General features: G+C 42.6%; 1 protein-coding gene across 4 annotated transcripts in view; it reads left to right on the plus strand.

Moving 5' to 3' along the window:
* Positions 1–206: 206 nt before the first annotated feature.
* Ltbp1 (latent transforming growth factor beta binding protein 1) overlaps positions 207–14,967 on the plus strand; it is a 401,517-nt gene continuing 386,756 nt past the window's right edge. For all 4 annotated transcript variants that reach the window (XM_027933415.2, XM_071601479.1, XM_071601480.1 and 1 more), the window contains exons 1-2: positions 207–697; positions 1,696–1,766. In XM_027933415.2, coding sequence (XP_027789216.2) covers positions 207–697; positions 1,696–1,766 — 562 coding nt within the window. The remainder of the gene's footprint in view (positions 698–1,695; positions 1,767–14,967) is intronic.

Below are 14,967 nucleotides of genomic sequence, written 5' to 3' on the forward strand. Positions count from 1 at the left end.
GCTGGGGTCTGGGGCTGCTCCGCGGTCCACAGCACTTCCTCTCTCGCAACCGAGTTGGCCTTCTCCCCACCTTTCCCGGGCTCTCGGCAGCTCTCGGTGGAGCCGGAGCGCGCCGGGAAGGGCGAGGGTTGCCGCACCAGGCGAGCCGCACGGCCGGGGGCGGGGGCCCGGACGCGATCGGTGGGTCGCGCGGGCTGGGGCCCGCGATGGCGGGGGCCTGGCTCAGGTGGGGGCTCCTGCTCTGGGCAGGGCTACTCGCGTCGTCAGCGCACGGCCGGGTACGGAGGATCACGTACGTGGTGCGCCCGGGCCCCGGCCTGGCGGCGGGCTCCTTGCCCCTGGGCGGGCCCCCGCGCCCAAGGACCTTCAACGTCGCGCTCAACGCCAGGTACAGCCGCAGCTCCGCGGGCGTCGGCGCCCCCAGCCGCGCCTCGATCGGGGCTCCCTCGGAGCGGACTCGGCGCACGAGCAAGCCCGGTGGCGCGGCCCTGCAGGGGCTCCGGCCGCCTCCGCCACCGCTGGAGCCCGCGCGTCCCGGGGGCCCCAGCGCGCAGCTCTACCCCAAGTCCGGCGGTCATCCGGCGGCCGCCCAGTTCACCAAACAAGGCAGGCAAGTCGTGCGCTCCAAAGTGCCGCAGGAGACCCAGAGCGGCGCGGGCTCGAGGCTGCAGGTTCACCAGAAGCAGCAGCTGCAGGGGTAAGCCCACACCCCCGCCTAGCGCGCGCCGGGACCGCGGGGTCAGGGCCACTCGGAGCCCTGCGGTGGCTGAGGGCGTCGTGAGCGGTGGGTAGACTTTCTCTTTCCCGCCTGGAGAGCCCGGAGAAGCGCGGGGTGCGGGGAAGCCCTAGCACTTTTACTGAAGTTAAACTCGGAGTGCATTGTTACTGAGCTGCGGGCAAACACAAAAGGCATGGCTGCCCGGGGCGTAACCTCCCGTGCGCAACCCGAGCTACTCCTAGAAGATGGGCGTAAGCATGAAGTCACTACAGCTTAATCCCATAGCATCAATTAAACGTCTCTGCACTCAGTTTCAATTTTGGTCTAGTTAATGAAAATAAATGTTTTGAGGGAGGACTGGCTGTAAAGATCCAGCTCCTGTTCTGTGGCCTAGAACTTTTGGGCATCTCAGAAATTGTGACCTTGCGCTTCCCTGCACCTGTGGGGTCTGCTCTGCTGGGGTGAGGGTGGAGTCTTAGCATCGACAGAATTTTGGTTTGGAAAATTTCTGTTACTGGTTGCTGGAAGTATCCGCCCTGTACTGCCGATCCTCCTCATTAATCACAAGTTGGGATGGGGAAAACTTTTTGCTTATTTGACTTTTTTCCTTCAAGGATGATTCCAGGTGGTGTGACCTCACTCTTTTTTTGACACTTCTTTCTGAAACTGTTTCAAATTGGCCCCATATAATATGCAGAATGTTTGGCTCTACTTTAATTTTGGGGTTAACACAACCATTTTTTTGGACCTTGCCTCCTCTCTGCATAGCTCAAAGTGAAGCAGGCCTTTTGATTCTTCTACCCTTCTCTGATATATGGTCTTTAACTTTCTACTTGGGCAACTTTGAGCTGGTCATCCTGGAAACCCACTAGGAGTGTGGTAGCAGGAGGCTGGCCTTTTAGGAACCTGTTGGAAACTTGGGTACTTGGGAAGGGAGTATTACTGCTGCTGGACTCAGGGGTCTTGCTTTGTTTCAGGGTCAATGTCTGTGGAGGGCAGTGCTGCCATGGCTGGAGTAAGGCCCCTGGTTCCCAGAGGTGCACCAAACGTAAGTTGCAATGTCCACAGCAGCTCTGCACAAAATGGGTCAAAGTTGGGCTGTCCACATAGCGGGTGGAGCCCACAGGGGCCACTTGAAGGGACTGATGCTCTCCTGGGGAAGTTGAAATCTGAAATGCAGTTCACCTCTTACCTGCAGCCTTCATTGGCATTTGGGAAGGGCTGACTCAGAGTAACAACAGTGTCAGTGCCCATATCAGAGTGTTGTACAGAACCATACTGTGCATCCAAGATTTCCCTGTACTCAGCTGAGGTATTAATTACTTGGTCACACCTGTGAATCAGGAACTAGAGAAAAAATTCCAATTTGAGCTGCCCCATATGGCAGAACCTATGTAATTAATTTACACATATTATCAACAAATGAAAAACATTCTTTAAAATGATAGTAAGAGAGGAATGGGAAGTAGGAGTTTTGTTCTGGAGAGAGAGAGAGAGAGAGAGAGAGAGAGAGAGAGAGAGAGAGAGAGAGAGAATACACACACACACACACATTTTATTTAAAATTAAATAAAATATTTAATTTTTTTTTTGGTGATTCTGGGGATTGAACCCAGGATCTCAGGCATGCCAGGCAAGCATTCTGTCACTGAGCCACATCCCAGCCCAACATTAATAGTTTTTAAATCTTTCTGAAAATAGCAATCAGAAGTCTCCATCCTTGAGGCCTGATTGTTTTCTAGAATACTCTGGGGCTTTCTGTCTTGCTTCTCCAGTTAATATGCAGGCTTAGCAGTGTTTAAGAACATCTATTAATGATGTATATAGGTTTGAGAACATTGGAAGTTATTTCCCCTATGCATTGTGAAGTTAAGCATTAAATTAAACTTACCTCATCTTCTTGACAGGTGGATGCTAAGTCTGATCCTAATTGGAGATAGTTTTATTCCCTTCCCCCAAATTTAAATCCCAGTAGATGTTCTCCACACAGAGCTAGAACCATTACCATATGAATTGGAATCGTCCAAAATTTCAGCTGCTTCCCAGTATGTAGCATAACAAGTAAAATGTTACATGTAGTTTGGATTTTTAAATACTGATGGGTAAATAAAAAGAATTTCAGATACTGTCATTTGAATGACCTTATTTTTTGGAAAACACCTTCAATCCTTGGAGATAACAGGGGCTTTGGCATCATGACTTTAATTTTGTAAAAAAGAATGTCCACATGTTTTATGATTTGGCTATGATCAAGGAGTAATCGCTGATACAAACCATGAGATCAGAAATACTCAGGATTGTAGCATTTTAGATTAAATCATTATTTTTTTCAATTCTTAGCTTCTTAGATTACACTTGACAGAAATGTGCCAGCATTTTCCTGAGAATGGCTCCAGTCAAATGGTACTCCCTCCCTTCTCCCCAGTAACTCCATCTGCTCAAACCTGATGTGATATGGTCTGCCTGTAACATGGGGGTAGTCTATCTGCGATAGCACCATTCCGGTGGGCTATTGCGGTGTAAAGGTTAAACATACAGGTCAGGGTTTCAGAGACCGGCAATGTTCCTTGATGCCTATTGGAGAGAGTGTTCCAAGGTTTAACAAGTTTGCTTGGCAAAAGATATAACTGAGCGCACTCTCTGAAAAGAAGATTGTCTCTTAGTCTCTGGTTTTCTGAGGATTTGGGACTTCAAGCTGTTTAGAAGACTCAAAGATGCTCTAGAGGTGAACATCCAGATGTTGGGCATTACCTCTTGGCTTCCTGCTTCTCCAGGCAAGGGAGGCAAAGACACCCGTGTGCCTGTGTTTAGCTGGGTGTGCCCCCTGGTGATCCAGAAAGAGAAAGGCCACAGAAGACCTTGGGTCAGAGAGTTAAGGTTGCAAGGTTACTCAAGTGCCAGAGAAGGTTGCTATATTGAATTAATCTCAATACCTGCAAATGCCTGTAGCTTTTGGTTGGAAATTTCCTTCCAGCTCCTAGGAGGTAGTTCGTGGACAGCACTGGGATCTAAGCAAAGCAACATCACTTCTCTGTGATTTTCAGCATTCAAAAAACTGGCCTTTCTGACAAATGAATTCAGACCCTAATGCTGGAAACCTAAGTCACAACTCCCTTCAGGAATTATTGTATTTTAAAAAGAGCTGCTAGGATAGGTCAGTGCTCAATCCAAAGTAATATATCTATAAAGTGGGTATTTTTAATGGGGGGCTTATTTCATGTGTATCTGGTAAATCCAAAAAGATGTGGGGGACTTCCTCCTTTAGACTGGACCACTGATACTAAGAAGCTTGTGTCCATGGCTGGGCAATGTGAGGCCAGGAAGGACTGCCGACCTTAGGTTCAGAAGACCAGATTTCAAATGCTGAAGTTCTCATTAACTGCATGGCTTTGGAGAATTCACTTGACCTTGCTACCCCCATTCCATCCAGAAATGACTGTGCCAAAACCTTGCCTTCTTTGTAGGATTGTTGTACCAAGGTAAAAAAAGAGTGGATATGAAAACTTGATAAAACCAGAAACATTCTTAAGAGTTTGTATTGGTTCAAGCCAAGTAAACCCTATCTCATTTATATATTACTTAGTTTTCTTCTTTCCCTATGTTTGTATTCCTATTGGTCTTTTATTTTTCTCTTAAAAATGTAGATGTGGATAACTTTTTACTTTACAGGTTGAATATCCCTTATCCTAAATGCTTGAGACCAGAAGTGTTTTGGATTTTGATACTTTATTTTTGAATTTTGGAATATGTGCCATTACATAATGAGATACCAACCTTAAGGATGAAACCCAAGTCCAACTATGACATTCATCTATATTTCACATATACCTTATACACATAGCTCAAAAGTAATTTTATGTAATATTTTTAGCATGCCTATGCTTTCACTATGACCTATCACATGAGATCAGGTGTGGGATTTCCCTCATGGATGGCTTGTTGAAACTCAAACACTTTTGGATTTTGCAGCATTTTGGATTTTGGATTTTTTGGATTAGGAATGCACAATCTGTATAGCTTTGAAGTTGTTTGGGTTGTTTGTACCCTTGAATGACTTATTTTAAAAGAATTTTAAGAGACTAAATATATGCCTCTAGTTCTCTTTGTTTTAAAGCTTTCCACTTAGAGTAAAAGTACTCCCTGGAGTATCCATAAATTGAATGGGGGAAAAAAAAATCTCATCACCAGTGTGTGTCATTGTAATTATTTCAGTAAATAGCAGTGCTATTTAGTTGGCAAAATAAATTGATATGTTATCTCCTTCCTTTCCCTTGTCCTTAACGTGTCAAGATTGAATAGTCATCCTTGAGATGACTTATTACATGTGAGAATACAAAAATTAATGATATGTCAACATGAAGTTCCTCCTTCATAAAATTTGCATGCACATTTCAATGTACAACCTGGACTAATTAATACTAAATAATACTAATTAATTATATTTTAAGGATAATTTAAAGAGTCTGGCTGAAGAAGTTCAGTTAATATAGCTTGTCCAATTGATGCAAAGATATTTCCGCATAAGAGATTGGATATGTTCATGGTGTTCAGTACTTGATTAACTCCAATGAAGAAAATAACATGTCTCTTTGAGCCAGCTTGGATGGTTTTGAGTTGATTGAAACTTAATTTACATCTGCCATGGGCAAATGCTTCTGAAGACTGAAGATTTAGTGAACCTTAAATTGCAAATCAGAGATGTGAAACGAGCAGGCAGCAGACCCACACAGGGGCAAAGAATGTCTACGAGCATCTACCAAGGTGGTCTCAGGGCTCCAGCCGCCCAGTCCCTATGTAGAGATGCCCAATTGCATTTTAATATTGCTTTTCCAGACACCCTTTGTGTGTGGATCTCTAGGAGTAGAAATTATAGCATGGGTTATGTTTTTTCTAGTTATTAATATTGGCTGGCTGTGGATGGTGATACCTGTTTAGGGCAAAAGAGATGTTACCACCTTTGTTCTCTTTCCAAAGACTTAACATTTGTTGGAGGATTTGTGGTTTAGGGACTTTGTCTTTTGAGTGGGGCATTAAACCCCTGGTGTGTATAACATTTTTGCCACCCCCCACCATTTTTTTTCTCTGTTCATAATGGATCCCCCCATTCCTGCCTTTGGCTCTTCTAGTCTTTTTGTCCTCCTTTCTGGTAAGTGCAGATTGGAGTCATTGCCAGTGGGCTCGACTTTAAAGAGGAGATTGGACATGGGAACAGAAAACACAAAAGAATAATGGAGAGAAGAGAAGGAGGCCAGGCTGGCAGAGTGAGGTGGAGGGAAGATGGCAGATGTGAATCCAAAGTGGGTGCCTGGCACGTCCCAGGCCTTCATAAATGCATGCATGGTTCTTTCATTTATTTAACGGATATCTGTTTAGCTTTTACCATGTGCCAGGTTCTATGAATAGAGGAGAAACTCAGCCAGCTGTAGGGAGTGCAGGGTCTGTTTTTACTCATGTAACTCATGGCACATCAAATGACTTGTTCTCTCCTTAGCAAGGAACAGAAAATCGATATTCCATTGCTTTTCCACTGGCATTCAGCCCACACTGCTTTGGAAAAAAAACAAAAGCCAACCCTAGAAATGTTCCTAGAGTTATACGCAAAGGAGACCTGAACTTTTGTATCCTTGGTGATAGTAGGTGGCATCATCCAGGAGGGTGTAACACGACTGGAGCTCAGTTGACTGAGAGGACCCTCTTGGGCTATCTTCCACCCCTTTTGGCTGGGTATTGTGCGGGCCAAGCTTGGGTGAGGCCCAGGAAGAGTACACATTTTTTTTTTTTTTTGGTACGCCTGCTATTGACATTGACGGCAGATTTGCCAATGTTCTGCAGTCGGCCTACCATGGCAGCTGGTGGGAGGGCTGCCCTGACCCCATCCCTGGCCCCACTGCTGGGAGCAGGGGTGGGAGGGACTGCTGGAAAATCTTGTCATACAGCACAGACAGCTTGGGGAAGGGAGAGGGACCCAGAGGTCAAGTTCACACTGGGTCGAATATGTGTTCTCAACACTAGTTAAAACAAACATTTAGGAATCATAAATTCTGTGTTGCGATAATACTTAACCCTTCCCAGTGGAGCCCTCCCCAGGCCTGGGGGCCAGACTGAACACTCTGCTTGTCCTGGCCTGGTCTGCTTTGTCAAGTTTTTGCGGCCCAGTGAACCCTGGGCTCTTAGGAAGCCTGACTTGTCCATAAAAGCATCTGCAACAGCCTTTTGTTTGCTGTGGTTGATGTTCCAGACATACTCAGATGTGTCTGGGAGTTCAAATTAAATTTTCCTAGAATGAAGATTTTACTTCTAAGTGCTTCCTAGCAAGGGTGGGAGTGACCCAGTATGAGGGCTGTGTCACCTTCTTCACCTGACCCACATCAGCTCATACAGGAAGAGCTGCTGGTGGGGAGAGCGCAATATTCGTGGGGCTTCAGAGCTTACAGAGAGCAGCTCTTGATCTCCGTATCCTGCAAGAGTAATGGAGGCAGGCATGATTTGTCACCCTTTTCATCAGTAGGGGTCATTGCTCAGACACTGGTGCAGATTGGTGACTTTTTCTCTGGCCCTGAGCTGTCTGATGTCCAGGCTGCAACATTTTCTCTCAAGGTTTAGGTCTTTTCTCTCCAGAAAGCCCCAGCTCACCTGGGTTGCCTTCACTAATTTTTTGCTTCAAAATTTTCCAAGCTGAATTAGCTGCCATAACAACAACAAGAAGTGTACCACAACTTGGTGGCTCAGAAAATGGAAGTTTCTTGTCTCATAGTTCCGGAGGCCAGAAGCCCCAAATCATAATGTCAAGAGGGTTGGTTCTTCTGAGGGCTGTGAGAGAAGGCTCTGTCCAGGCCTCTCTCCTTGCCCCAGAGGTGGCCCTCTCCTCCCTGTGTCCCTTCACGTTGCTTTCATTCTGTGTGCATCTGCCTCCGAGTCCAAATTTCCCTTTTGTATCAGGGCACCAGTCATTGGATAAAGGCTCACTTGCTTGGCCTCCTTTGAACTTGATGACCTCTGTAAAGACCCTCTCTCCAAATCAGGTCACATTCTGAGGTACTTGGGAATCAGAATTCCTACATATCTTTATATGGGATATGGCACAATTAAGCCCATTATACAAGCCCAGGGGTATCATGCCCATGTGCTGGAGAGGTAGGCTACTCAGAGCTGCTCCTCCCAGGGCACTTGGGATTCCCCAGATTCCTGGGAGCTTGATTGGTCTCCTGCCACAGTCTGTGGCTGGATCTGACTTGGCTTCTCCCCTACTGCAAGAACTCTGGCTGCTCCAGGGAGTGTTGGGAGATATAAGGAATTGGCCACTGATGATTATAGTTTTGCCTCTGGTTAATTTTTTTTGTCCTGTTTTAAAAGAGGTTCTAGATGGGTGATGCTTAAACATGAACATCTAGCAGAATTACAGTTAAAGCACTTTAAGCACTTAACTGAATCAGAATTCAGAATTTCTGGGGCTTAAACTAGATGTCCCCTCCCCCATCTCTTATACCCATGTAGAGGTAGATGAACTGCATTTTGACACCTGGATCCAGGAGAAACCCAGGCCTAGGCAATACTTATGACAATTTTTAATGGAAAATTCAAGACCCATTTTAGAGAAATTTCTAAGGCAGGAGCAACCCTAAATATTGGATTTGCTCATTTGTGACTACTACATAGGGTTCAAAGTAGCTGCATGTGGAGTATTTCCATCCAATTTTTCTTTAGATGATTGAGCATTTGCTACATAGGTATCATTTTGTAAGACTTTGAAATTTGCAAAATTTGTTATGATACATAGATGATTAAATAATTTTTTAAAAGATTTAAACACTTTGGAACATTTGGATGTTTTTTCCACTAAATATTCTATTTTTAATTATGAAAATTTTAAATATACAATATATAGCAAATAAAGTATCTAGCAGCTACCCTTCAGGGTTATGTTTTTAAAAGCTCCCTGATGTAATAATTAAACAATGATTTATACATAAGGGACAAACGATGTCTTATCTTGCTCTAAATATATATTTTACTAATGATGGTTCCTACCTTTTCAGTGTAGAGAAAATAATACATAATTTGTTGGTGTGACACAAATTGGTTGTTTTGGTACATATGGAAAAATACATCAGAGCTATATTTATATGTATCTGCTTCTGTGTACCTATTAATTTGCCCTGGTTCTTATGGATTGAACATTTCATACACACAGTGGGTTGGGTTTGGAGACTGTGTTGTAGTGTAGACCCCAAACCACTTGATTATGAGAAGGCAATGTTCCTAGTTATTTCTGCTTCCTCCTGGTATCTGACCTGCGTTTGTGACCTTTCTCCTCTTCCTCCCCTTACTGGGTCTCAGTTTGACTTTCCCTGAACTAGAGGCAGTGTGGCTCAGTTATGTATTTGGAGTTAGAATTCAGGGCTTTTCTTTTGACCTTAATATTTCCTCATGCCATGACTTGGGTAGACAGTTGTGAGACCCTGAGTAAGGTTGAGTTAACGCTGTTTGCTAAATAGTTATCATGGCCATCTGGATGGGCATGTGGACTCCTGTCGGGGGCCTGCATGAGGTAATACAAGAAATATACTTAGAGAGCAGGGCCCCTGCAGAACCAAACTTGATAAAAATGGCTCTTGGGGGCTCTTGTTTGGTCAGGACTCCTCCCTCCTGGGCTCTACTGCCTTACACACCCTCCTCAGAGCCCTGGTGAAAATTGGGTTCTTTTTGTTGCTCTCAAAGCAGGCTCATTTCACCCTTTCTTGGTGTGGACGCAGCTTGGGCCAGGTGGAAGAGGCCTCTGTCTCCTCCTGAGTGTTGAGCTCTGAGATGCAGGATTTTCTTTGCAATTGTTTTAAGTACTTGGCCCCTCCTGCTAATTGAATTGGAATAGAATTGAACAGATCTAGCTTCTCCTATTCTGCTGTATGGTAAATGCTGTCCTCTGAATAACTAGATAAAGAATACTGCCTTCTTTCTTTGTTGTCTGTCATCTGTTGGCAGCAATCTCCATTCGTGTTTCTCGCGGCCACAGTTTCTGTGTGCTTTTCCTGGCCCACGAGACACTGCTGCTTACAACAGCTTTCCGAGGCACACACCTTACTCTGTTTTCTTCTGCCTTCTTTTGGCGAGGCTGCCCTGGCATGGCCCAAACTTTAAGATGACTTTTCCTTGCTCCCTGCCAATTTTAGAATCTTTCTGCTCAACATCATCTGATAGAGATTTGGGACTAAGTAAAATGAATGTTGTATGATTTTCCCCTGTAATTTTAGATCCCCAAATACTGCTCTTGGCCAACTACACTATTCCCTGTGGCTTTTTCACTCCACCGCATTTGAGTAATATTGTTGGCAGGGACATAAGTAAACAGTTTGCGAAACGTCATGTTTTGTAAATTAGAAGATGGATGGGCTGGTTTTCTCATACACGCTCTTGGTTCTCCTGGGCCAGAGAAGCCATGAGCCTGGACAGGGGATGGGAAGACGGGGTGAAGGGGGGAGAGTTGATGAGGTCGGCCCTCCTGCACTGATGGGATCTGTTATTTAGAGGTGAGAACATGTGAGTGGAGGGAACCCTTTAGAGGGATTTTGGTAATGAATTAAAGGAGAATCCTCACAGAGGAGATAAGAGGTAACCAGTAAAAGTTACCAGAGGAAAATAATGATTAAAAAAAAAAAAAGGTAAGGAAAATGGAACGATAAGGATCATTTGTCTTTGTAGACTTGGACAGGTTTTATTTCTCATAGGATTACCCAATAACTTCAATGTGATTTCAACCCTGTGTGAACCTGTTTTATTATTGTTTTCAATTAAAAGGTAAATCTCTGTGGCTTTCATCCATAAGCCAGATGTACATCATTTTAACTTTGTGTCAGATGGGTAGTTATGAGCTGGCATCTTCAAAACTGTTTCACAAGTTGTTGGAATTGTCCAAGACATATCATCTCACCTTGATAAATCATTTGTTGCATTGATTCCACAGTGGAAAGACTTCTGCCTCTTGATGGCTGTGAAACTTAGAGCAGATCAATTTACTCCTCTGATATTTTCCCCATCCTTCTCATAGGGGAGAATACCATGCATTTCCCACCCTGTTGGCGTCACTGTTGTGAACATCGGGCATACAGATCTTTTTTTTCTTAACACTTTTTACATTGTATCACAGTCATTGGTAAGTTTGGCTTCTCAGCTTAAAAGGAAGTTCTGTGATACTAGGGATCTGGCCATAGCTATCTTTTTATGCTTAGTACCTGTAAACACACAGACCTTTATGGTATAAATGAATGAATGAATGGATTCATTTATGGCACTTTTCTGAGCTTCTATGTATTAGGTCCTGGTACAGAAGCTTGTTAATCACTATGAAGAAAGTAAAACAGGGTAATAGGTTAGAGTGATGGGGCTGGAGTTGGGGGTAGGGGAGATCAGGGAAGGTCTCTATAAGCAAGTGACATGTGAGAACTGAGTGACATGAGAGGGACTGGGAGAGGAGCATTTTAGGCTAATAGAATAGCTAGCATGAATGTCCTGGGATGGGGCTAAGCCTGGCCTATTGCAGGGTTGTAAGGCAGTACAGGAGGGTTGTCAGCAACAGGTGACAAGATAAATAAAAACTATTTCATCTTGGGGCTGGGGTTGTGGCTCAGCAGTAGAGTACTCGCCTAGCATGTGGGAGGTACTGGGTTCGATCCTCAGCACCACATAAAAAATAAAAAAGTATAGTAAAGGTATTGTGTCCAACTACAACTTAAAAAACAAACAAAAAATATTGCAACTTGAACAAGTCTAATTAGTGGGGCTCCTCACATGGTACTAGCTAAAAGGCAAATCTTTCAAAAACTAATGGTAAAAAAATCTCATTTTGATGATCATAGAAAATTCTCAGACAGCAAATAGGATGTGTAGAAGTGGCAGTTAGACAATTTTGGAATATATTTGAATGTTGTTCTGAAGTTTGTTCACCTCCCTCAGGATATAATTTACAAGTAGGGTTGGCTGTTGGCTCCACCTCTCATCTTGTGGTAAAGACCACATAACGAGATTCATGGAAATGTTTCACCAAAGAGCCATGTAAACATAAGGTGAGATTATTAATAAGGTTTTTGTGGCTGTTCTGTGAGCATTTTTTTCTACATTGTCTTGTGTATTTTTTTTTTTTGTCTTGAAAAATAGAATGCATAAAACCACCCAATTCCAGTGGGTTTTTGACGATTAAAGAGATTGTGTCTCACTCGGGTCTTTATACTGATCATTAAGGTTACCAGCGGGTGACTCTGGGTCATCTCCTGGAAACTGGTATGAAAATAAGCCAAAACTCCTAGATGTCCACTCTTGTCCTCCACCCCTGCAAACTTGCTTTATTCTCTAAAAGTAGAGGGCAGGCAAAGACAAGAATCTTTTCGAGAAAGCCCTGTTCCTTTCTTTGTTTTTGGTAGTGAAAAGATTAAGTTAGTCCAGAATTTCTTAGTGATTGGAGGTAAAATAATACAGACGATAAGTGAATTAAAGGCAGGGACTGTGCTTTTGTTTTACTCTTTTATCTATTATGAAGTTGGCCTACCCAGAATTTTGTGTATACAATAGACCCCTCAGTAAGGTTTCTTGATTAATAAACCCTACAAGTCACATTTGTTTTTGAGTGGAAAGCCAGCTGAAATTCATTTAAATCAACGGATACTGAGATTATGTCATTAAACAGTTCTTTTTGTTTAAGGGAATGTATATTACAGCAAACTTCCTCATGCAACAGTTTGAAATGTCCTGTTTTAAGTGTTAGAGGTTCTTTTGATGGCAAAATTTCTTCATGCCTTCCTTTACTCTTTTCCACATTTTTAAATTGGTGCATTCTGCTTGTACATAGTGATGGGATTTGTTGTTACATATTTCTACATGCACACAATATAACAATATAATTTGATCAATATCACTCCCCAGCGCTTTCCCCCTCCATCTCTACCTTGGTCTGTCTCCTCTACTGATCTCCCTTTGATTTTCATGAGATCTGTCCCCATCTTTCCTTTCCTTTTTCTTTAGCTTCTGCATATGAGAGAGAAAACATATGACCTTTGAACTTCTGAGTTTGACTTATTTCACGTAACATGATGATCTTTAGTTCTGTTCATTTTCTTGCAAATGACATAGTTCCATCTTTCTTTATGGCTGAATAAAACTCCATTGTGTATATATACCACATTTTCTTGACCCATTCATCCATTAATGGACATCTAGGCTGGTTCCATAGTTTGGCTGTGTGAATTGTGCGGCTATAAACATGGGTATGTCTCCCTGTAGTATGCTGACTTTAATTCTTCAGGATAAATATTGAGGAATGTTATAGCTGGGTCATATGGTGGTTCCATGCCTAGTCTTTTGAAGAACCTCCATACTGATTTCCATAGTGGGTGTATTAATTGACAATCCTGCCAACAGTATAAAAATGTTACTTTTTCTTCTCATCTTCCAGTATTATAATAGGCAATTATTTAATAATATGTAAATAATTTATTATTATTTATATATGTTTATATATTTTTGGGGGTGTTATCTGGGGTTGAACTCAGGGACACTCAACCACTGAGCCACATCCCCAGCCCTACTTTGTATTTTATTTAGAGACCTGCAAAAACACCTATAAATGGGAGCTTCATGTGGTTAAGTCTTTCTAATTCTGTTCCTTAATATAGAAGATGCTTAAAGCACACTTCTTTATATTCTTAAAAAACTGTTTTTATCAAGGTCTGGTACTCAAGCCCCATGCATCAAAACCAACCATGGGATGTGTACCAAATGCAGTTTTTGGGGTCCTACCACAAATCTACCTAAACAGAACCTCCACGGGTAGATCCTATGACCCTTATTTTCATAATCATCCATCTGACTGATCCACCCTGAAGCTTGGGGACCCTGAGTTTAAAGTGCACATGCTCGGATAAAAGATGATAAAGACAAGGAATGATGAGAAAAATATTAGGCAGTTAATAAAAGCAACAAAAGAGTGATTGGGACATTTTATTTTAGAGGCAGTTCCTCTTTTTTAAAATAGTTTAAAAGTGAAATGAAGAGCAAGGCAGTAGCATTCCCTCACCAATAGCAGGGACAGTGCTTCCTTGTTTCAATTTCAGGAAATTCCAGCAGAGGAGAGGTGAAGAGTGGGTGCTGCTGGGTTGTTCCTTGGGATTATGCTGGTTCAATCCTGGAAGTTGCCGGAGGAAGGCATTGGATCTTTGAAAATGGTCCAGTTAAGAATTTCAACAGTGACATACTTTTACTAGATGTATTTTTAGGAAAATAATTGCCTATTACAAGACTAGGACTCTTTGAAGAAACAGTTGATGAAGGAGCTGGTATGCTTCTCCTGTGAAATGGGGAAGATTTTCCTCCTTATATATCTTTTTCTCCCTTTCTTTAAAATAAATGGATGCACAGATGTTGTGCCTGAGTATTGAAAAAAAATTTAGGTTTTTTACCTCTTTAGGTAGAAAGGTACATTTTTGGGGAAGGCTTATTTAAATCATTAGTTACTGTAGTAAAGGCTGTATCTCATTAAAAGTATTTTAATGCGAGTGGCATGTAGCTATTTCCAAATATCTGTATTTTTTAAATGTTTTAATTGTCAATGGACCTTGAGAATTGAACCCAGTGCCTCACACATGCTAGGTAGACCAGTGCTCTGCCACTGAGCCACAACCTCAGGCCCTGTAGGTTTCTTCTCATAGGCATCCAAATGTTTAAATATCATATAAAGGCCACAGTCCAAGAAAAAATTTGAAAAGACTCAGATATGAGGTATTACTTAAAAATATGGGTTTAAAAGCTGGGCATGGTGGTGCACGACTATAATCCCAGGGATCTTGGTGAATGATCTTTGTAAACTTGAGAAGCATGTGTTCTGCTGTTGTTAGATAAACTAGTAGACAGATGTCAGTTATAGCTGGTATAATTGATGGTGATGTTGAATCCCAACTGTGTCCTTACTAATTTTCTGCCTGCTGAATGTGTCTTTTCCTGATAGAGGGTGTTGAAGACTCCAGATGTAATGATGGATTCATGTTTCTCCTTGCAGGACTGCCATTTTTTTGCCTCACATATTTTGATGTTCTGAAAGTAGGTGTGTATGAACTAAGGATTGGGATGTCTTTTTAGAGAATCTTCCCCTTTACCATCATGTAATAACTATCATTGATAACTTTGTTCTGAAGTCAACTCTGTGTGAAATTAATGTAGCTATTACTGCTTTTTAAAAATTAGCATTAGCATTATATCTCTTTCTCCAA

This window comes from Marmota flaviventris, chromosome 14, assembly GCF_047511675.1.
Source record: "Marmota flaviventris isolate mMarFla1 chromosome 14, mMarFla1.hap1, whole genome shotgun sequence".
Lineage (NCBI taxonomy): Eukaryota > Metazoa > Chordata > Mammalia > Rodentia > Sciuridae > Marmota > Marmota flaviventris.